Source organism: Mytilus californianus, unplaced genomic scaffold (assembly GCF_021869535.1).
Source record: "Mytilus californianus isolate M0D057914Y unplaced genomic scaffold, xbMytCali1.0.p SCAF_5, whole genome shotgun sequence".
NCBI classification, from domain to species: domain Eukaryota; kingdom Metazoa; phylum Mollusca; class Bivalvia; order Mytilida; family Mytilidae; genus Mytilus; species Mytilus californianus.
This window is the reverse complement of record NW_026262701.1, coordinates 48,047,430-48,072,626: the sequence shown is the minus strand read 5'-3', so window position 1 is coordinate 48,072,626 and position 25,197 is coordinate 48,047,430. Positions and strand designations below refer to the sequence as shown.

Below are 25,197 nucleotides of genomic sequence, written 5' to 3'. Positions count from 1 at the left end.
TATCAAAATCACATCATAATCAAAGAATGAAGTAAGAAGTTGTACTAGACATACATGTATATAATGTGATTCCATGTTTTAGACTGTATAAAAACTCTACATTGAAAATTTGTTTACTTATTAAATTATAAAATGTAAACCCACAACTCCACTCCACTCAAGCCTTCAGTACATGACTGTTTTAAATGACATTTGCTGCCATGCTTAATTGAGACTTCGTTTAATTAATTATGATATAAATTTTAGTATATTTCACAGATATTTTATTTCATATATCTCGTATCTTGTATCTCGTATCTCATATCTTGTATTGCTGTATCTCGTATCTCTGTATTGTCTTTTACACCTTCCCCAGACTGCAGAGACGAAAAGTTGTCTTAGAACTTGGACATTGTTATTTCAGTTCATACAGTTCATACGAAAATTGAGTAAAAATTGAGAAAAAAAATTTGTTGTTATTATGGCATGCTGATCTGCCTTTATCAATATGAATAACTTGAGTGTATATGACTGTAGAATATTATTCATTGGTGTCTTTTAATATAACCATTCAACTTTTCTATATTATATTGGTTTATCTATATTGGTAGTTAGACAGCATTCTGTCTCCTAAAGTCCAAGGCAAACGGCTGGAAAATTGTAATTCTAAAACATCTGCAGATTTGAATCCTATCAAATAGTTTTTGATCTTTGTCAATGATTTCATTGATTACACAGTCAATTTCTTGATATATGTACTTAGAAAGTCCGCTGAACTATATTTGGAAACAATAGTTTTAGAAATGAATTTTTTCAGTTGATTGCAATGAGCTATAAATGTCTTGGCTCATAGTGCTTTATTCTTTGATAAAGAAGTCATGCCTTCTCGTACTGTAATATCGACTACTGTATTTAGTACTTCGTTAGTTAGAATAACAGATGAAAACATTTTATTAATCCTTACTAAATTACCATAGCCAGTTGACCTGAGGTTTTTATGCCCCCGCCGTAGCGGTGGGGGCATTAAGTTTTACCCTTGTCCGTCTGTACGTCTGTACGTACGTACGTACGTACATCCGTCCGTACGTCCCAAAATTGGTTTCCGTTCTCTAACTTGAGTTTGCCTCAACCAAATGTTATGAAACTTATACACAATGCATATTACCACAAAACACAGATCAAGTTTGAATTTTGGTGGCGTCGCTTTAACTGTTCTAGAGTTATGCCCCTTTATAAATGGAAAAATTGCAAAATTTTTAGTTTCCGTTCTCTAACTTAAGTTTGCCTCAACCAAATGTTATGAAACTTATACACAAGGCTTATTACCACAAAACACAGATCAAGTTTGAATTTTGGTGGCGTCACTTTAACTGTTCTAGAGTTATGCCCCTTTATAAATTGAAAAATTGCAAAATTTTTTAGTTTCCGTCCTCTAACTTAAGTTTGCCTCAACCAAATGTTATGAAACTTATATACAATGTTTATTATCACAAAACACAGATCAAGTTTGAATTTTGGTGGCGTCACTTTAACCGTTCTAGAGTTATGCCCCTTTATAAATGGAAAAATTGCAAAATTTTTAGTTTCTGTTCTCTAACTTTAGTTTGCCTCAACCAAATGTTATGAAACTTATACACAATGCTTATTACCACAAAACACAGATCAAGTTTGAATCTTGGTGGGGTCACTTTAACCGTTCTAGAGTTATTTTATGATGATTTAAAGAAATAGAGGGAAAATGCCTTACATAAAGGAAAATAGACTAACTGTTCAGGTTCATTTTGGTCATGTAGCTCTCCAGCTGTTTCAGTTCTTTTTTGGTCATGTAGCTCTCCACTTGTTTCGGTTCTTTTTGGTCATGTAGCTCTCCAACTGTTTCGGTTCTTTTTTTGGTCATGTAGCTCTCCATTTGTTTTGGTTCTTTTTGGTCATGTAGCTCTCCAACTGTTTCGGTTCTTTTTGGTCATGTAGCTCTCCAACTGTTTCGGTTCTTTTTGGTCATGTAGCTCTCCAACTGTTTTGGTTCTTTTTGGTCATGTAGCTCTCCTATTGTTTCGGTTCTTTTTGGTCATGTAGCTCTCCACTTGTTTCGGTTCTTTTTGGTCATGTAGCACTCCAACTGTTTCGGTTCTTTTTGGTCATGTAGCTCTCCAACTGTTTCGGTTCTTTTTGGTCATGTAGCTCTCCAGCTTTTTCATTTTTTTTTGGTCATGTAGCTCTCCACTTGTTTCGGTTCTTTTTGGTCATGTAGCTCTCTACTTGTTTCGGTTCTTTTTGGTCATGTAGCTCTCCAGCTGTTTCGGTTCTTTTTTTGGTCATGTAGCTCTCCAGCTGTTTCGGTTCTTTTTGGTCATGTAGCTCTCCAACTGTTTCGGTTCTTTTTGGTCATGTAGCTCTCCAATTGTTTCGGTTCTTTTTGGTCATGTAGCTCTCCAACTGTTACGGTTCTTTTTGGTCATGTAGCTCTCCAACTGTTTTGGACCTTTTTGGTCATGTAGCTCTCCAGCTGTTTCGGTTCTTTTTTTGGTCATGTAGCTCTCCACTTGTTTCGGTTCTTTTTGGTCATATAGCTCTCCAGCTGTTTCTGTTCTTTTTTTGGTCATGTAGCTCTCCACTTGTTTCGGTTCTTTTTGGTCATGTAGCTCTCCAACTGTTTCGGTTCTTTTTGGTCATGTAGCTCTCCAACTGTTTTGGTTCTTTTTGGTCATGTAGCTCTCCAACTGTTTCGGTTCTTTTTGGTCATGTAGCTCTCCTACTGTTTCGGTTTTTTTTGGTCATATAGCTCTCCAACTGTTTCGGTTCTTATACATACTTGGATTTCAAATATTTGGCTTTGATGATGAAGGTTAATCCAGAAAAGTGCTTCAGACGCTTAAAATTTATAAAATTTGTTTTTTCTTTTCCTCCAACTATCAGTACTAAAGGAACTTGGGATATTACATTGCACCAGGATGCACACGCTATCCCTATGATTTGCATGACCATTCCACATTACAATACAATACACAGTAATTGTTCCATTTGAAGTCAGATCAAGTGTTCTATGTGTCATTACCCGAACATAAAACATTTAATCTGATTCCTATTACTTCCTGTCCAACCATTTCCATCATCGGAAATTGTCATCAATTGTAATCGTAGACATCCAGACAAGGTACTAGAATAAGCAATGATGTCTAATATTTACTGAAAACTTAAACTGGAAACGGTTTTATATTACTTAATGCAGTATGATCAGAATGTTAATTAACAATTAGCATTATAAAACATGGAAATGGATTGGATTATTATATTAAAAAGGCAATTAAAATGTGTTCACACTGTCTATAACTGAGGTATTATGTAATACATGTAATATTACATTTTTTTGTTCTCATTGTTATAGGTTTCATGCAGTGCACTGCAGTTTGAGTTTACTCTAAGAATACTAAAGTGCATTGGTATTCTTTTAGTTGGATTTTCCTACAGAAAAATTTGGTTGGGGTTGTACGATGAGCAAGAAGCTCTAGTTATTTTAGTGTTATAACTTGAGACCTGTTTGATCAATTTTTTTAAATATTTGATATGCTGTTATTGCTGATGGCAAAATGGAGGTCAAGATGATTTTCACTTTTGCAATTCTTGAGTTATTTATGATCCTAGAATGATTGGGAAATAGCACTTTATGTGGTCAGCTTACCATAACATGAGATGGGTTCAAATGATTTGTATAAAAAAGTTACAAAATTGAGGTCACATTCCATATTGACAATTTTCACTTTTGTTGTTCAGGAGTTATGGTTCTTAATTTAACATTTCATGTTGATTCCATGCAAATATTTGTTTTTTTTAATTTTGGTTCATTTATATGCAGAGTTTAATGTGACTTCCATTTTCACTGAACTAGTATACATTATTGTTTAGGGGCCAGCTGAAGCCAGCCTCGGTGCAGGATTTTCTCGCTGTGTTGAAGACCCTTTGGTGGCCTTGGGCTGTTTTCTGCTCTTTGATCAGGTTATTGTCTCTTAGACACTTTCCCTGTTTCCATTCTCAATTTTAAAAACTTACTGATGTTTGGTACAATCCTTTCCAAATTTCAATATGTCGTTTCTCTTGACAAGTTGAGGTCAAGACTGGTTTTGACAATTTTTTATTTTTGCCATTCAGGACTGACAGGAGTTATGGCTCTTGATTGCCTTAACTATGACACTAATAAATGTATAAAATAAAACTGGTTTTTTATCATTTGACAGCCTCTTGTTTTAATTTATTTTACCTGTTAATATTACAAAGAGATAAACAAACAACATTTTTAAATTAAAGTGCAATTTTTGTTCTGTGTTAGATCGTCTACTATCCAGTCCTTTGCCTGACTCTCATTTATGAAATGGTATTGATATTTATTTCAAAGGACAAATAATAAGGGCTTTAGTTTGCCAACTTTAAGATTAATATGAACTATAGGAGATGTTTGGTGATATGTCAATAAGACAGCAACTATACAACACAAAAATCCAAAACACATGAAGATATCAACTTGCTGTCTTCAACATTAGATTAAGTGTCTATGTAATGTGTCCAGTCATCTAAATCACTGCAGTCTAGAAAAGTTGTGAATAAACTTAACACAGACTCACATAATCAAGGATCTGCCGTCACCCCCAAAATGACAAAAATGTTAAGGTATAACTATAACCGATCACTGATGAGATTCCTCACAAGACTTGCCACAGGCACATGAACAATAGTTTTTTAGATTTAAAAATGTTCAGATTTTTATTCCCCACCTACGATAGTAGAGGAGCATTATGTTTTTTTGGTCTGTGTGTCCGTTTGTTCATCCGTCTGTTCGTCCGTCTGTCCCGCTTCAGGTTAAAGTTTTTGGTCAAGGTAGTTTTTGATGAAGTTGAAGTCCCATCAACTTGAAACTTAGTACACATGTTCCCTTTGATATGATCTTTCTTATTTTAATGCCAAATTAGAGTTTTGACCCCAATTTCTCTGAACATAGAAAATTATAGTGTGAGTGGGGCATCCGTGTACTATGGACACATTCTTGTTTAAGTTTCCAGTTAATATGCTTTTTTTGTTTAATACTTAAGTTGAGATAATTACAAAACTAGAAACTGATGGTTAAAGATCTATGACTTCACAATGAAAGTAGTCACATCATAGAAAAAACAATTTTGAGGAAATATATTAAAAAGACATAGATGTCGTTTAAATTTCAAATGGTTTTCATACCTTGAAATACCTTATAGTTTAAACTTTACAATACCGATTATGTTCTAGCGGAAATCACATAATTTTGAAATATTTCAAATTTTGGGTGAAAAAGGACCTTAAAGTACTTACCTCCTTTTAATTTTAGAATGAATACAGTGGATTTTTGACAAGGTTTAATCTCATAAGTGAAAAGAAATTTATTCTAAGAAAAAAAGAAAAGATCTGTCTTCCTTTCAAATCCTTCCTATGAGTTAATGCAGTATATATATATATATATATAGAAGTCTATAAAAAGGACCAACCAGCAAATTTACTATGTACCGGATCGTCTAGAATAGACGATACTGTGCAGATAAGGAAAAAATTATATAAGTCTAGAGATTTGCACAACGATACTAATATAAGGTGGTATTATTCGAAGATGTTGTTAATAAATCGTGTTGACAAATATTTCGGCTTAACAAATAGCCTTCTTCTGTGTCAATTATTTTAACAATACTGATAATATGTATAAAAATAGCTCAATAATACAGGTAAGTTTTGGTCTATTGATTTAATCCAAAATCCTGAACATCATAATATAAAACAAAACTCAATACTCAAATATACGTGACTGTGTATATTTACAACCCAAAATGAGTGAAAAATAAAACTTAGTATTTTTTATTGATGCTGTTTGGATGATGTACATTTAGTTCCTTTATCCAAAAGCTTTCCCGAACCTGTCGCTGGGCATCACTCCAGTGAATGTTCTGTTCAATCACTAGGATCTTCATGCGGTTAAAGTCATCAAGTGTGTGACCAGACTGTCTGAAATGCTGAGAAACTGGGAGAAGTGGCTTCTTAGAGATATCACTCCTATGGCCATTGAGGCGTTTGTGGAAAGGCTGCTTTGACTCACCAACATATTGGAGGCCACAAACCGAACATTCTAGAATGTAAATAACATTCATACTTTTGCAGTTAACATTGCAAAATATCTTATAGTTATTTTCGGTTGCCTTACTGTGAAAAGTTGATGAATGATGCATCTGTAGGCAGCATTTGCAGCGTTTTTCATCACACGAACGACATTCTCCAGAATTACTTCTATTATCAGACACTTCAGCCCGCACCAGCAGGTTACGCAGACTATTGGGTTGCCTAAAAGCTATCATGGGAGGCTCGGGAAAAATCTTGGATAGTTTGGAATTCTTTTCAACTGTTTTCCAATGCTCACGAATGACACCGAAGCTGTTTTTGAGAGATGGGTGGTAAGTAAGAACACATGGAGTCCTTTTATTTTTCTTTTTATATTTGTATTCTAACAGTTTACTCCTTGGAATAGTTTCCGCTTTCTGAAAGCCTTTTTGGATAGTTTTGTGTTTGTAGCCCCTTCTCTTCAATTGGGTTTCGAGTTGACGTAGTTGTTTTTTAGTTGTTTCTGAGTTGGAACATATTCGCTTGACTCTGAGTGCCTGACTGTACGGGATGCTCTTAGTACAATGAGCAGGATGGCAACTTTTAGGGGACAGATATTGGTGAGTGTCAGTAGGCTTAGAATATAGATCAGTGGATATGATGCCATCTGTGAGCGAGCTGGAGGTATCGAGGAAGGTGATTTTGGATTTAGATTTCTCATGAGTAAATTTGATACTTGGATGTATGTTGTTAGCATGAGTGATGAATGTATCTAAATCCGCTGCAAATGCTGCCTACAGATGCATCACTCATCAACTTTTCACAGTAAGGCAACCGAAAATAACTATAAGATATTTTGCAATGTTAACTGCAAAAGTATGAATGTTATTTACATTCTAGAATGTTCGGTTTGTGGCCTCCAATATGTTGGTGAGTCAAAGCAGCCTTTCCACAAACGCCTCAATGGCCATAGGAGTGATATCTCTAAGAAGCCACTTCTCCCAGTTTCTCAGCATTTCAGACAGTCTGGTCACACACTTGATGACTTTAACCGCATGAAGATCCTAGTGATTGAACAGAACATTCACTGGAGTGATGCCCAGCGACAGGTTCGGGAAAGCTTTTGGATAAAGGAACTAAATGTACATCATCCAAACGGCATCAATAAAAAATACTAAGTTTTATTTTTCACTCATTTTGGGTTGTAAATATACACAGTCACGTATATTTGAGTATTGAGTTTTGTTTTATATTATGATGTTCAGGATTTTGGATTAAATCAATAGACCAAAACTTACCTGTATTATTGAGCTATTTTTATACATATTATCAGTATTGTTAAAATAATTGACACCGAAGAAGGCTATTTGTTAAGCCGAAATATTTGTCAACACGATTTATTAACAACATCTTCGTATAATACCATCTTATATTAGTATCGTTGTGCAAATCTCTAGACTTATATATATATATATATATATATATATTGCCTGTGTAATGCAAAGCAACTTATCAAAAACAGTACAGTTGAGTATTCTTTTTTGTTTTGAAGATGAAAGTGATATGGTAGATTAAGGTTACATTTTAATTAGCATAATGACTATAAAACGTGCTAATTACTAATTATAAGTCTGCATCTGTGTCATATTTTGTTTGAAGGTTATAACTGATGGTAGTGCTATGGCATCCTCTAGAATTTTAACATAGTATATTAGTAATTTAGTGACACTAGCTTTGTCACAATCATCTGTTAGTGTTAAAGTTTGAATTTTTCCCTGGTGTTCATCTCAATCAACCAGCAAGACAACCATAACAAATAATAGAACAAGAGAATTAAAACTTTCTTATGGCTATCATTTTAAATATTTATCATGTTTTTATTTTATAGTTTTGTAATTAGTAGTTAAAGATAAACTGAATATTGTTCCAGTTGATATTTTTTAACTAATTTTTAAGAACACTTGTACTTAAAAATAATAAAATAGAATTTTCTTTTCTAATTCGACTTGAGGTTTATTCAAATAAACTCTTGAAATGCTACGATTAAGGTTTTTTTGTATGAATGGAAGACCTGTTATATCAAACAATTGTCCATAAGTACGTCAATTGAAAACCCCTGTGAAATATTTATTAGGTTTATATATTCAGATTTGCACATCTTCTAGTTCAAATTAATTTTAAAATGCTGTATTGATTCTGTAATCTTGGTCAAATTTGGTTCCTCACTCTTGGGATCATTAGGTTACAATGGAATGTGTAATTACCAACATGTTTTGTCTCTCTTCAGGGACGATAGGTACATTCAAAACACTTATTTATTTACGATACGTTTCCAATGATTGATTCTTGAAGAGTAATATTTGATCGGGTATAAAAGACTTTAATGAGGGAGAGACTGGTTCAAACAAGACGATTTATAAACTAATTCTTGATTGTTTATTGAGGAAAAACAACTTTAATTACGAATTGTCATGAAGTATTATTTTTTAGACGTCCACTTAGAAAAATGTGTCGGAAATAGATGGATATTGAATAGATCTTGTTTGACGTCAAGGCATATTTGAGATTAAGTATCTTTTGCGTTAAAACCCTTTTTTACTAATTAATCTATTAATGATGCTGATGAATGTGAAAAGAACACGATAAATTGTGATTGTATGCAATATTGAATTCTTAAAGGACTCTATGACCTTTATTATTTCCATTCTCGGCTTTCATGTTAGTTAGTATGCCAGCTGTGGGACCTTTCCCCATATCAAACATATATCAGTATTATTCTAAATTCATACAAAACATGTCAATAACAGTTATGTTATATTCCCCCTTCCATGAAAAGATTTATATTCTCTTTACAACAGATGCAATTCATCTTTTAATCAGTTTTAACTTTTTATTTAAATGTTTAGCTATTGATAATAAAAATACATGCAATATTATATTATGTTAGATATTATCTTAAAATTCATTTATCATTCCTTTATAATAGACTATGTGCATCTTGTTTTATGACCATTTGTACCTCTTGCAGCAAAAATCCATTTATATATTAATTTTTATTTCAATTGATCAGTTATATTTAGAGTGTTTTTTAGTTAAGAAATTGATATCAGTTAAAAACAAAATAATGTTGTTGGTCATATTTAGATGGTTTGTTTATTTAAATCAATCTGTTCAATTGTCTGTCCTATGTTAGGAACCGTATGCCTTTTGGAATTATAGATTATATGAAAAATTGCAATGTAAGTGCTCTCACATGTACAATTCTTGCCAGATATATTATATTTTTATATAAAAGGTTTCTAAGAGCACTGTCTCGGGGACGAAAATAAGTGCCATAACTATTTTTAAAAGAGTTGTGCCCCTTGGTAATGTTAATTATATGGATATTGCAATGAAAGCGCTCTCACATGTACAAATTTTGCCAGATTTTTATCAAATTTATATCTAAGCTTTATATTAATAATATCCTGGACATATTTCAAAATTAGTGCAGATCAACTATTTTTAAAAGAGTTAAGTCCCTTGAAATATTAATTTTATGGGAAATTGCATTGTTAGCACTCTCAAGTGAACAATTCTTGCCAGATTTTTCTCAAACTTATATCAGTTGTTTATAAAAGCAATGTTTGGGACAAGTTTGAAAATAAGTCCAAATATTAATCACAAAATGGTATATGGAAAATTGCATTGTATTAAGTGCTCTAAAACCTACATTTCTCTAAGATATTTATAAAAAGTTTTAAAGAACCAAAAAGGAATTAAATTCTTTTAATTATTGCGCTTGGACAGATTAGATATATGCAATGCTCTGGACATTGAAACTCTTTAATTGTAGATCTTGTGATATCATCCATGATATAAGAGTAGATTTAATCAGACAGACATGATGGTATTGTAGATTTTGTGAGAACATACATGGTGTAGGTATTTATTTCATGAGATCATCCATGATGTAAGTGTTGATCTTGTGAGAACATTCATTGTGTCAGTGAAGACTTCATGAGATCATTCATGATGTAAGTGTAAATCTTATGAGAACATACATGGTTTAAGTGTAGATCTCATAAGATCATCTATGATGTAAGTGTAGATCTTGTGAGAACATTCATTGTGTAAGTGAAGATTTCATGAGATCATTCATGATGTAAGTGTAAATCTTATGAGAACATACATGGTTTAAGTGTAGATCTCATAAGATCATCTATGATGTAAGTGTAGATCTTGTGAAAACATTCATGGTGTAAGTGTAGATCTTATGTGAACATCCATGGTGTACATGTAGATCTTGTGAGAACATCCATGATGTAAGTGTAGATCTCACCAGAACATCCATGATGTAAGTTTAGATCTTGTGAGAATATCCATGATGTGAATGTAGATCTTGTGAAAACATCCATGATGTAAGTATAGATCTCACCAGAACATCCATGATGTAAGTGTAGATCTTATGAGAACATTCATGGTGTAAGTGTAGATCTTTGAGAACATCCATGATGTAAGTGTAGATCTTGTGTGAACATCCATGGTGTAAGTATAGATCTAACCAGATCTTATGAGAACATTCATGGTGTAAGTGTAGATCTTTGAGAACATCCATGATGTAAGTGTAGATCTTGTGTGAACATCCATGGTGTAAGTATAGATCTAACCAGAACATCCGTGATGTGAGTGTAGATCTTGTGATATCATCCATGGTGTGAGTGTAGATCTTGTGAGAACATCCATGATGTAAGTGTAGATTTTGTGAGAACATCCATGGTGTAAGTATAGATCTAACCAGAATATCCGTGATGTGAGTGTAGATCTTGTGAGAACATCCACTATGTGAGTAGATCTTGTGATATCATCCATGGTGTGAGTGTAGATCTTGTGAGTACATCCATGATGTGAGTGTTGATCTTGTGATTTCATCCATGGTGTGAGTGTAGATCTTGTGAGAACATCCATGATGTAAGTGTAGATCTTGTGAGAACATCCATGGTGTAAATATAGATCTAACCAGAACATCCATGATGTGAGTGTAGATCTTGTGAGAACATCCATTACATGAGTGTAGATATTGTGAGAACATCCATGATGTTAGTGTATATCTCATAAGAACATTCATGGTGTAAGTATAGATCTTGTGAGAACATCCATGGTGTGAGTGTAGATCTTGTGAGAACATCCATGGTGTAAGTGTATATCTCATAAGAACATCCATGGTGTATGTATAGATCTTAAGAGAACATCCATGATGTGAGTGTAGATCTTGTGAGAACATCCATGGTGTAAGTGTAGATCTTTTGAGAACATCCATGATGTAAATGTAGATCTTGTGAGAACATCCATGGTGTAAGTATAGATCTAACCAGAACATCCATGATGTGAGTGTAGATCTTGTGAGGACACCCATGGTGTAAGTGTATATCTCATAAGAACATCCATGGTGTAAGTATAGATCTTGTGAGAACATCCATGATGTGAGTGTAGATCTTGTGAGAACATCCATGGTGTAAGTGTATATCTCATAAGAACATCCATGGTGTAAGTATAGATCTTGTGAGAACATCCATGATGTGAGTGTTGATCTTGTGAGAACATCCATGGTGTAAGTGTATATCTCATAAGAACATCCATGGTGTATGTATAGATCTTGTGAGAATATCCATGATGTGAGTGTAGATCTTGTGAGAACATCCATAGTGTGAGTGTATATCTGTGAGAACATCCATGGTGTAAGTGTAGATCTTGTGAGAACATCCATGGTGTAAGTGTAGATCTTGTGAGAACATCCATGATGTGAGTGTTGTTCTTGTGAGAACATCCATGGTGTAAGTGTATATCTCATAAGAACATCCATGGTGTATGTATAGATCTTGTGAGAACATCCATGGTGTAAGTGTAGATCTTGTGAGAACATCCATGGTGTAAGTGTATATCTTGTGAGAACATGCATGTTGTATGTGTAGCTTTTACGAGACAAAGATTTGATTTAATTATTGATCTTGTGACAACATCAATGATGTAAGTGTAAATCTCATAAAATGGAAAGACATGATGTAATTGTAGATCTCGCAAACATCCATACTGTGCTATGCGATTAAAGTTCTTTCAATGTTTACTCTCTGTTTACCTAAATCACATATATTAAAAATGTCATGTACATATATGGTTCACATTTTTTATTTATATGACATCAAGCTTAACTATCTGGTTATCCCATACTGTTAGATATGTTTCCAGTTCCTTGATGTTCTACTTCCTGTTTAACAAATGGAAGTATGATCTGCCATCTATATTTAGTGTATGGGATAATTGTAAGATGTATAATAATTCATTAGACCTTTTATGGTTATTTGGTCAATGTGTTAAGTTTTTGTGATTAGGTCTGTTTTTTAAGATACTATAAGCCATAGCATAGGTCAGCTATATTTGGTGTATGATATGATTGTTAGGTGACTGACTACATGTCTGTCTGGCATGGTTGTCCGACCTTTACCTTATTTTCATGGTTCATGGTGAATTTTATGTGTTTGTGGTTTGGTCTATTTTTTCAGGTACTATTATCAATAGGTCAACTATATGTGTGGTATGGAATGATTACAAAATGTACATGTGCATCTGGCAATGTTCCTATAATCTTGACCTCGTTGTTATGGTCTGTTTGTTAAGTTAAGATTTTGTGGTTATGTCGATTTCTAAGATACTATAAGCAATATTTGAACTATACTTTGTGTATGGAATGATTGTGAGGTTTACATGTCCACTTGGCAAGTTTGATCTTAACTTGATCTCATTTTTATGTATCACTGATATTTTTTCTGGATAGGAGTATATCATAATGGGTTGCAAATGACAAATAATGCTGTGGAAATGTTTGTCTTTGGACGGTTTTATTTGGTGGATACACCCAGATAAACAAGGTTTGACAGGTTATGGGAAGCTGATCAGACAACTCAAACTTTTTTCTAATTGGATTTTCAAAATAGATTTTCTGCATTTTATAGCTCTTTTTGCTGCCAAAGTGCCATCTTCTTTTCAAATCTGACTGAAACATTAGTAAATTTTATGCATTAACATAAGATGAGCAATACATTGTGCCCAGGCACATGTTCAACCCCGCCACATTCTCTATATGCTTGTCCCATGTCAGGAGCCGATAATTCAGTGGTTGTCGTTTGTTGCTAAATATCATATTTGTTTTTCCCTTTTAGTTTTGTACATGAATCAGACCATTAGTTTTCATGTTGAATTGTTTTACATTTGTCATTTCGCCTTCGGGCCCTTTATAGCTTGCTATTCGGTATGGGTTTTGCTTATTGTTGAAGGCTGTACGGTGACCTATAGTTGCTTACTTCTATCTCATTTTGTCTGTGATGGAGTCAGTTGTCTCATTGACAATCATACCTCATCTTCTGATTTTTATAATACATGCTCCTTTGATTTTTTCATCACCTGGTGTAGTAAGGAAATGTTTGAGTGATGATGAAAATGAACATTTTTTTTTTTTGAATGACTGAAATGTAAAAGAAAAAATAAGGCTGGCCAGGCTGGAGAATATAAGATTTTTTTTATATATGTGAGACCAGATTTGGAAAGTTAAAACAAGAATATGCTTCCATCCGACACCATGTCTCGCTCACCTCATTACATATCAATTAACCATAAAACCTATGTCAAAACCCTAATTATAAAAGAAAAACAAAGGATATTGGGTATCCATCCATGACATAAAACCAGGACAGCAAAAAACACACAAAAAGCAAAGGAAGAGCGCTAAGTACCGGTAGCATATATATCAAACAGTCCACTTCATAATGAACATATGTACTAAGTTTCAAGTTGATGTGACCACAATCTACCTTAAACTAAAACTTTAACTTACATATCTATGTTCAAGGAACCAAAAAATCTGGTTCAAAACCCTAATTTGGCATAAATATTAAACAGTTCACTTCATCATGAACATATGTACTATGTTTCAAGTTGATGTGACCACAAACTACCTTAAACTAAAACTTTAACCTGATATGGGATGACAAACACACAGACCAGACAACATAATGCCCCTCTAATATCATAGATTGGACATAAAAAAACAATAAGCTTCCATTTCAGTGTAAAAAGTCTGTGCTCAAATATAAGCGTCCCTCTGTGATAAAGCTTTGTGTGTGAAGTTACCTCATGTCTAAAAATAAATAAGAGTCAACACTGCATTCGTAGGATGGACATTTATTTACAACATGATCACATTATGGTTGTATCACAGGGACTGAAGTTTAAAATGACAATATTTAAATATCTATATATAAACTATATGTACATCTAATATGTGTGTTCTATAACAGTTACAATGTATTTAGTGGTCAGATGGCATTTTATACATCAAAAGTTCATTTTAGATGAGAAGTTTTTGTGTCCAATTTGATAACAAAAACAACCCAACTTTTTTTCATTATTCTATTTACAATACATGTAGTAGAGCTTCTCACTCAGAATTCAGAGGCAAAATGTACAAAGGTAACAGCATGTTGTATTTTAGAACCCTGTAAAGGATCTACATGTATGTAAGTCAGTGAATCCTTGCATTGGTGAATATTTACTGTTGTTAAATTTGGTCACATTTTGTAAATTTTGAATAATCGAATTCAGTTTAGGGAGCTACTCCTTCTTTATAAAATGTAGATGAAGTTAGAGTGGTTTTTTTTTTAATTACGCCTTCCTGAATTCCTATATCTTTTCATATTATTACAGAATTTGCTGAATGCTAGCTGAATTTTGTTCACCTCACATAATAGAAATATAGCTATAGCTGTTCTGTTAGCAAGATGTAAGGTTTTTTTCACTAAAATATATAGTATCTTGCAGAGTTTTAGTGTAATGAAATCAATATAAATAATTTAATGAATTGTATTAAAGACATTTTTTAAATAGACAGTGTTTATATGAACCAAAAAAATTCTCAATGAGAGTAATGTTTGAATTATTTACTTGATATAGATAGATTTATTCCCCTTGAATTATAAGTTGACCATCTAGCAGGTACAGGATTAAACAAATTCCAGTGTTATGGCCCGAGAACACAGTTATTTCGTAGTGCATTTCTTTTAGACAATAAATTCAAATTAAAAAAATCGCACCTGCTCTATCTTAAAAAGATTTTTACAGTGTAGTGTACTACTATTGATACAAATAATATCAAAATTATAGAAACTTCTACCAGCTCTAACTCAAAATATTGACAATTCTGTGTTAAGGGGGGCTAAAATTCAGTTTGACAGCTTCAGACATTCTAATTTTTGACCTTTTTTAACTGGACCAAATCACTACTTAACATAAAGATTCAGCACCCAAATTTTTTTAACATGTAATTTCATCCCCTTACTTAATATTTCATGCATAAAATATCAAGAAATAAATTGGGAAAGTGTATAAAAAAAAAAAGCAAGTTATACACTGTTCACACTAGGGACTATATTCGTAGACAACGAAAACCAAAGGACGATAACTGTGTCCTTGGACCTAATAGGATAGAAAGACTTGACCAATTTTAATAAAACTTTGCATGACCTAAGCTTAGGCAATTATAAGATAGTTGGCCAAGTTTCATGGCCATAGGATATATATTATAGAAACTAGGGCCATTTTAATATTTAAATTTGGATGTTTATTTTTGACGTTTAAATCAAATATTTTCAACTGTCAAGATTTTGGCCTAAAAAATTTAAATATTGCAAAAATTTGCTTTTTAAATACTCTTGAATTTAATATAATAAGTATTAAAAGCAACGGAACACTCATTTGATTTATCAGATTTATTACAGTTATTCAAAAGTCAAATTTATATGAGCCTGTGCCTGAAAATAGAGATTTTCGAATAAAGGGAAGCCTTACATAAACATGCATTTTTTTCAACCAATTTGAAGTTTTTGAAGTTTTTTAACCATACATTATTCTTCCATATATATTAAATGTACTTTAAATGTAAAGAAAAGTTACAAAAAGCATACCACATGAGTATAAAATGGTCTTAGGCCATGTAAGACTGAGAATTATTTAGAGTCGATTTAGGCCGTAGCCCATATTTACATATAAAAATGCACACAGAGGCTATAAGAAATTGAAATTTGTTACTTTTTGCTCATTTCTATGCTAAGATGTCATGATACAAGAAGTCTAATTGCAAAAGGACTCTTGAATTCAACTTTTTTTTGCAGACAGTATGGTCTGATGACCAGTTTTTCACTTTTCAATGGAAAACTTGCATGTAGTTTTAGTCTCATTTGGCATATATTTGAACCACTTACTATCCTAAAGAAGAAAATTATGGTAGCATATGAAATGAATAGGGTGTACTGATCATTGTAAAGTGTTTTTTTTACAGATTTAGTGAAATATTTGTGATGGACTACAGATTTTATGTACAAAGCTCTTCACATTTCACATACATCAAACAGGCCGTTTAACCAGGGACATAAATACAAATATTCTGCAAATTTTTTCTGTGATAATCTACTTTTCTCTAGATTCTGAGTTCACAAATGGTTAATTAAATTTGATTTAAGCATAGAAACACAAATATCAGGAACATAAAAAGCTGCCAGATAGAAAGTCAGCATGGCTCTTAGGCATAAAATGGAAACTGCTTTAAAATGCTTATTTTATCCGTATAATGCCAAAATGGGACATTTAAACAGAATTTCTGTCAAACAAAGATGTAAATGCTTTACTTTTATTGAGTTTGACAAATTGAAACCAGCAAACCATTCAGGAAAGTTGCCAAAGTACAGAATCTACATTTACGGAATTCATCTCTTAGGCCCGAGAACACAGTTATTTCGTAGTGCATTTCTTTTAGACAATAAATTCAAATTAAAAAAATCGCACCTGCTCTATCTTAAAAAGATTTTTACAGTGTAGTGTACTACTATTGATACAAATAATATCAAAATTATAGAAACTTCTACCAGCTCTAACTCAAAATATTGACAATTCTGTGTTAAGGGGGGCTAAAATTCAGTTTGACAGCTTCAGACATTCTAATTTTTGACCTTTTTTAACTGGACCAAATCACTACTTAACATAAAGATTCAGCACCCAAATTTTTTTAACATGTAATTTCATCCCCTTACTTAATATTTCATGCATAAAATATCAAGAAATAAATTGGGAAAGTGTATCAAAAAAAAAAGCAAGTTATACACTGTTCACACTAGGGACTATATTCGTAGACAACGAAAACCAAAGGACGATAACTGTGTCCTTGGACCTAATTATTAACAAACGTTTTTCTGTTTTTTTCCTTACAAAGAATTAATACTTGAGTGAAAAGAAATTAAATTCTTCTACAATGTTCCCATAATAACAAATTTAGTGTACTTTCATGAAAACAACTATCACTTTCTGCAAAATAAACATTTGCCTAGAATGACTTTGTATACATTCTGCCACAGATATTTTTAGATATAGTCCTAATGAAATGTTGGCTGAAATTTTGGCTCGAAAATTTAGGATGCGCTTTTAACAAGTATCTAATTATTTGAAAATAGCTAAAACTATGGGAATCCTAAAATAAGGAAATAATATTGAGACCAAGTGGAAATTGTTGGCAGTATTACCACTTTAAAGTCTCAGAAGGAGATACCAAGCATATAGTTTTCTTTTTCCCTTACATGCTAGCAGGCAAATACACATATATATATTACATCTTGGCTTCATTATATTTCAGTGTTACTGATATACTGTGTATATATTCATTGGATACCAATTTTCGTTGATTTCATTGTTAGAGGCAAACCAGAATTTAAATGTTCAAAGAAATATGAATTCCCCATAAGGCTTGTATGGAAACTTTGGCAAATCCATGAAAATCAAGTTACCACAAAAATATGATTTTTCTTAAATTCATGAAAATTGGTACCCACGAAAATAAATGAATCCACAGTATTAGTGAATATTGTAGTACAATGTATTACAAAATGTTCCTTATTCATAATTTTTCTTTTAAACTTAATAATCCCATTTTATGTAACGATTCAACAATATAGGTTAGTCCAGATTCTTGAAACAAAAGCAAAATTTAAATGCAACAGACAACAGTATCACAAATTTTAGAGGTAAATAGAAAATATAGCAACTTTTAGAGTCTCACTCCCTGAAATCTTTCACAATAAGCAAATGAAATGATAATTGCCTCAATGTTTTTTTTTTGCTTAGGTTTCATTTTCAGTTTCCTTTTCGCAATCTTCTATAAGTGCTGTTTTATGGTTTCCGTTATGGTTGCTTCTGTCCATCTTTAACAGTAAATCTGGTGGGTTTGTCTTAGACGTCATTGTAATGCTGTTTGTCTGACTGCTGCTGTTGCGGGTAATGGAATGTCCAGATTTAAAGTTGACCAGAAGCAAGACGTTGCCGTTTCTTCTTCGGAGATTCTTGATCCATCGTTGTACCATCCAACGCATAACGTAGCGAAACTTCTTGTTGATGGCACAGTAAAATACAAAGTTCAAAGACAAATTGCACCAGACAAGAACATTGGCTACATATTGCAGAATTAAGTAAAAGTTTGACAAGGCAAATTGATTTAATGGTTGGTTCCCACCAAACAATGCATATGCAATTCTTTTGTTGGAGAATGCTGATGGTATTATGCAGACAATAAAGAGACAGACTATACTGATGAGAGTTACGGTTAGTCTGACTTGTTCTCTGTACCATGTGGCCTCTTTGTTGTTACGGATCTGTAGGATTTCTCTTTCTTTCCGTGCCCTCATTACGGCATAGACAAGATATGCATTGGCCGTGCTGAGAATTATGAGTGGAACAAAGTGAATGATGATGCTATAGAACCAGCGGATTCTATAGTAGTGTTCACTGTGTCTGAAATCCGTAGAAACTCTTGTGTACTGATCTGTTGTGTTTGCAATTGGTTCTACTCTCAATAAAAGAAAGTGTGGAATGTTTATGACAAACATAATGCTAATAATTAATGCATTTTTCATTTTTGCACTGGCTCGATCACACATGGCTTTCGCCCACAGTGGATACCGTACAAAGAGAAAACGTTCAATAGTTAGAACAACAGTTATCCAGACGCTGGAATTGGTACAAACATTTACCAATGGAAGATAAATATAGGCATCATAAAACTTCCAGAAGTATTCTTTTCTCTGGTAAGAACCCACCATGAAAATGAATGAAAATGTCAGTGCTCCCAAATCGGTCAGAGCTAGTCCAGTTAAATATGTATATGGGGACTCTTTGAGTTGACGCTGTGTCAAAACTAACAAGTTCATAATGTTGCACAAGATACCTATTGCACAGATGGTTGGTCCAATATATTTATAGCATATTTTGCCAACTTTGAGAGCTAGCGCTATATCTGGTACCCAGACTGTTTCATTGCTGACCATAGATGGCGTTGTAAAGTTTCCCATAACATGATGTGTATCATTCGCCTCTGAGATGAACTGGTACAGAGGGGTAACAGTGTCTAAAGGACTAGTTAAAGTTGTATTCAACATTTTTGAAAATAGTGGATTTATCTTCTTTTCAGTCAATGAAGACCTTTGAATACCATCTCAAATCTGTAAATAGAAAATAAAAATATCAGTAAAGAGTATTAAGATATTAGATTTTAAGAGGTACTCTTGCAGACTGTAGTAAGCTGTGCTCTCATACTTGATATTTCACCTACAAACTGATTATGAAGGACTCACTGAATTATTCTATGTATGTCTCTGCTAATATGCTTGAAGCTGAAGTTTCTCTGTTTTTTGTTATATAACAGCATGTGTCAGGATAATATAAAAATAATTTGAAATTATATCTGCATTTTCCTTGCCTCACTTAAATCTTGTTTTGTCATCTTAGACGCATAAAAGCATTGAACAAAAAATGAAAAAAATTCCATTGTCTGCAATCCTGCAATGGTTTTTTTCTCTTCTGTTTACTGTTGTTATATTACAAAAATCATCTGGTATTATAGTTGTTAATTGTTCTGACAATAGCATTTTATCCTGATGTGTTTCACACATACAAATATTATGCCAAACAAAACTGTCAAGCCTCGGTTGCCTTCATATGTTATTAAAACTATTTCATAACTTAATGGCTGAAATACAAAATAAAATGCATGTCATTTTCTGTTCAGTATTACATTTCAGTTAAGATGCTCTCGTCACATTGTATGTCACATTGATTATGTAAAAGTATGTCTACATGTGAGAACTCTAAAAGTTATGACACAAAACATTTAACTTTGGCATACAATCTGAAGCTTTCAAATTTCAAAAGCATTGCCAAAAACGATTTCAAATAAGCAAGCACAGCATTTTAATTCTGATTTGAACATAAGTCATTATTGTACTAAAAATAATTAACTCCTGTTGCTAGTATCTGTACGTTCACCTTTAGATTACATCTTTAAAAGCAACACAGGAGGAACAAAGCTTTAATACCTATTAAACCAAGATTTAGCTTAACTTCTGTATCTGAAAGAACATAACAGACTTGTTTATTCTTTAATAATCTTTCATGTTTAATTATGTGCCAGGCTTAAGGTATGTTTGTTTATATAACTTAATTTCCACAGGAAAAAAAATTGCCACAAAATAGCATGAAACCAGATAAGAATTACATGCCTAATTATCTGAATTGCTGTAAGAATGTTACATGAACCCCTTTAAAAAATTACCTGGCTTTTTATAACAGATAGCAAATGGCATCCTTAATTTAATTACATAAACTAGTTAGAATATGTTTCCAGTCACATCTGGAATGTGTTCTGTTTAATAAACTTCTTCACTGTTTGTTGTTGTATTTATTTAGTTTGAGCATTCTCATGTATCTGCAGTTTTTTTAAAGCAGCACTATTATTCCTTAATTGTTAGTGAAAATGTATAATTTTTCCTGAGAATTTTTGGACATTTACATAACACTCAGAGTTACATAGGTGTTTAATAACAATGGAACATTCAGGTAGGGGGCATAGAGGACGTTCCTCTCCCATTTTTTTATCAGAAAAAATTTTTTAAATTTTTTTTGCATAAAATAATTCAAAATTTTTTCACATTGTTAATGTTCAATTTTAGGGAATCCCCCCTTTTTAGCTCACCTGGCCCAAAGGGCCAAGTGAGCTTTTCTCATCACTTGGCGTCCGTCGTCCGTCGTCATCATCGTCCGTCGTCGTTAACTTTTACAAAATCTTCTCCTCTGAAACTACTTGGCCACAATCATCATTGGGGTATCTAGTTTAAAAAATGTGTCCGGTGACCCGGCCAACCAACCAAGATGGCCACCATGGCTAAAAATAGAACATAGGGGTAAAATGTAGATTTTGGCTTATATCTCTGAAACCAAAGCATTTAGAGCAAATCTGACATGAGGTTAAAATTGTTTATCAGGTCAAGATCTATCTGCCCTGAAATTTTCAGATGAATATGACAACCCGTTGTTGGGTTGCTACCCCTGAATTGGTAGTTTTAAGGTAATTTTGCCGTTTTTGGTTATTATCTTGAATATTATTAAAGATAGAGATAAACTGTAAACAGCAATAATGTTCAGCAAAGTAAGATCTACAATTAAGTCAACTTGACCAAAATGGTCAATTGACCCGTGAAGAAGTTATTGCCCTTTAAAGTCAATTTTTGACCATTTTTCGTAAATTTTTATAATCTTTTACAAAAATCTTCTCCTCTGAAACTACTAAGACAAATTTAACCAAACTTTTCCACAATCATCATTAGGGTATCTAGTTTAAAAAATGTGTCCGATGACCCCGCCCACGAACCAAGATGGCCGACATGGCTAAAAAATAGTACATAGGGTAAAATGCAGTTTTTGGTTCATATCTCTGAAACCAAAGCATTTAGAGCAAATCTGACATGGGGTAAAATTGTTTATCAGGTCAAGATCTATCTGCCCTGAAATTTTCAGACCAATCAGGCAACCCGTTGTTGGGTTGCTGCCCCTGAATTGGTAATTTTAAGAAAATTTTGCAGCTTTTGGTTATTATTTTGAATATTATTATAGATAGAGATGAACTGTAAACAGCAATAATGTACAGCATAGTAAGATCTACAAATAAGTCAACAAGAACAAAATTGTCAATTGACCCCTTAAGGAGTTATTGCCCTTTATAGTCAATTTTTTACAATTTTCATAAATTTTGTAAATTTTTGTAAATTTTTACAAAGTATTTTCCACTGTAACTACTGGGCCAAGTTCATTATAGATAGAGATAATTGTAAGCAGCAAGAATGTTCAGTAAAGTAAGATCTACAAACACATCACCATCACCAAAACACAATTTTGTCCTTTGTTTAATATGCACATATACCAAGGTGATGGACACAGGCTCTTTAGAGCCTCTAGTTCAAAATTCCTATATTCACCCCTGAATGATGTTCTTGCTACTGGTCAGTTCAATATATGTCTTTAAAATAACAAATTATTATTTTTTGTGTAAAGGACTTGTTGGAGCTATGTGTTGTAAATAGTTCATTGGTGCCGTCTTTCAAAGGCAATTGGATATTTCATGACCCTGACTACCCATGATGATCTAGCATAAGGATCAGTTTGAGAGCATGCATATCCCTCATTGTAAATTGCAATCGATAAAGGGTTAGTCAAAAAATTTAATAGCTTTGCTTAGGTCTATAGAGATTTTGCTTTATTTGTTTAATACATTCCTAAAACTTAGCTGTGAAATGTAGGTTTTAAAATGCAAGTTTTATGTATGACATGGACTTCATGTTTTTTTAGTCATTTGAACTAATGTGTCATGATAGTAGCCTTACATCAAAGATACGAAATACTGCCTTAAACACATTTATTGTTTTTTAACTTAAAGTAGACTTACAATACAACTCTATTTTGGAATTTTTGTCATTACTTATCCATAGTCTATATGACATGTTTATCTTGAACAAAATTGTTTAAACATCAACAGTTTACTTTGACAATTGGATTTTATTGGAATTGATAACCAAATGATTTGTATTTTAGGGGAAGACTGGACGAATATTTTGAATTGTGTTGTACTGACAGTTACTTAAGAAGAGATTTATTTCTTGATTATATAACATAGGACTATGAAGAGGTACATGTAGTACTTCATATCTGGTTATTTGCTTTTTCAAAACAGTATGCCAAATTTCTTTCCATTAAATGATAAGTTTGTTGTCTGGTTTCATTGAGAGCAGTTTAGTATCTTGGTTAATTATATTTAGATGTTTTTTTAAATGATTTATATTGGTCAATTTTTTTGTAATCTTCTGAAAACCAAAAAGTGCATATTTTGAGGTGAATTGCAAATTCCTATCCTAAAAGGCCTTAAATGCTTCAGTGCATGAACAAATAATGCATTACAGTTGTTTTTAACCTCTCAACAATTATTACTGCTGTCAATATCCAGTTAACTGGTTCTTTGGAAAGACTCTATGAATTTTATTTTAAGTGAAATATTTGCTCTTATCTCATCATTTACCAATAAAATATCAGGTCATCTTTTGGTGCAATATTATTTTATTTAATTATGAAATCCAATAAACGTAAATTATGATTTCAGAGTAAGAATTGAACATTAGATAAACAAATATCATTAGAATGTTAACAAGTGCATACCAATGGCTTTTTTTTTTTAATATCTAACTGGTAATGTTTTTAGCAATGATTTAGTAATATTTTTATAGACTTAAAGCAATGAACAAGAATATGTGTCCATTGGGCATCATGCCCTGCTCCCACTATCACAGTTTCATTTTTAACATTTTGCTTGTAGGGGACTTTCACAGCTGACTTTATAGTATGGATTTTCTCATTGTTGAAGGCTGTATATACAGTGACCTATAATTGCTTAATCTACATCATTTGAACATTGGTGGATAGGTGTCTCATTGGCAATCATACCACATCTCCTAATATCTATATGGATCTATACATTAAAATACCACATGTACATTAAAATATATTAAAAAAAGGGAAAGTTGAGTTTAGAAAGTATGTCTTAAATAAAATGTGTTCAGATTACCTTGTCCAATTATATATTTAAAAAGAAAATCCTGATTGAAACATACATAATTGATGAGACAAAAAAAGTTGTTCTAGTAGTAATGGTTACCCATGACATTTATTCTTAATTTGGTCATCCTACTGATAGTTGTTTTATTCTTAGTTAAATAGGAGTCTGGTTTTTATCAGTTCAGCTTGTCGAAGTTAATGTGTGCTATTCGGTTCTATGTAAGGTTAAAAAAGGATTGGTATATATTTATATTTGGTGTATTTTGTCTTTATAAAATATTAATGAGTAGTTATTTATTTGCTTTAAGTTGTCTCTGCTATTTCAATTGAAATATAATATATATGTATATAAATATGTTGTCTGTGTAAAGAATGTATGATTTTTTATTTTAAAAAGTTCAATAACTTTTAGAGATTAACCTTATTCATTAACATTCAACCGTTTGCAAGATGGAAACATAAGAACTCCATAGCAGAGTTATTTTGTCATGAATCAGGTGGTTGGTTTTCCCTTTTGAATTATTTCACATTTTGTCTTGTCTAGACCATTTATAGCTGACTGTAGGGTATTGGTTTTCCTCATTGTTGAAGGCCCCACAATGACCTATATTTGCTTTCAATTATGTCATTAGGACTCTCAGGTGGATAGTTGTCATATTGGCAATCATACCACATTTTATTTTTATATTCATGATTTATACTACTACCCACAATAGTCTGATATTATATTAAAAACTGTTATTGGCAACATCAGAATGATTTCTCACTTGAAAATTCCAGAGTTCACATGAGGAAATGTCAGTGGCACATCCTGTCAGTAAAACATGGCACAGCTGCTGATTACATGATTAAAAGGGGACCATTATAACTAATAGGTGTGAGCTTTTGAGGTTTGTTTCCTTTAAAAGGAGAGAAAATGTCACATTCAGTAATTAATTGACTATATTAGTAAAAGGATAAGAGGGGATAATGTCAGAGAAACAGCACACTCAGCATTATTTCTTGATTTTGTTCCTGAAAGTGATAGAAATGTCGAAAACCTTTGACCACTCTTATTATACTTCTAATGGCAGTGTCCTATTAGGCAGTGAAAATGAATGGAAATCTTGT

General features: G+C 32.7%; 2 protein-coding genes and 1 long non-coding RNA gene across 7 annotated transcripts in view; 2 read left to right on the top strand and 1 right to left on the bottom strand.

Annotated features, from left to right (window-relative positions):
- LOC127702382 (probable ATP-dependent RNA helicase DHX35) overlaps positions 1–25,197 on the top strand; it is a 197,653-nt gene that overhangs the window by 86,072 nt on the left and 86,384 nt on the right. The gene's annotated exons all lie outside the window — the stretch shown is intronic.
- The window catches only part of LOC127702384 (uncharacterized), a 110,606-nt gene that overhangs the window by 18,165 nt on the left and 67,244 nt on the right, over positions 1–25,197 (top strand). The window lies entirely within an intron of this gene.
- LOC127702383 (probable G-protein coupled receptor B0563.6) overlaps positions 17,345–25,197 on the bottom strand; it is a 66,571-nt gene continuing 58,718 nt past the window's right edge. For all 3 annotated transcript variants that reach the window (XM_052206538.1, XM_052206537.1, XM_052206539.1), the window contains one exon: positions 17,345–19,652. In XM_052206538.1, the coding sequence (XP_052062498.1) occupies positions 18,279–19,589 (1,311 nt within the window). In that variant the 5' untranslated portion in view covers positions 19,590–19,652 and the 3' untranslated portion in view covers positions 17,345–18,278. The remainder of the gene's footprint in view (positions 19,653–25,197) is intronic.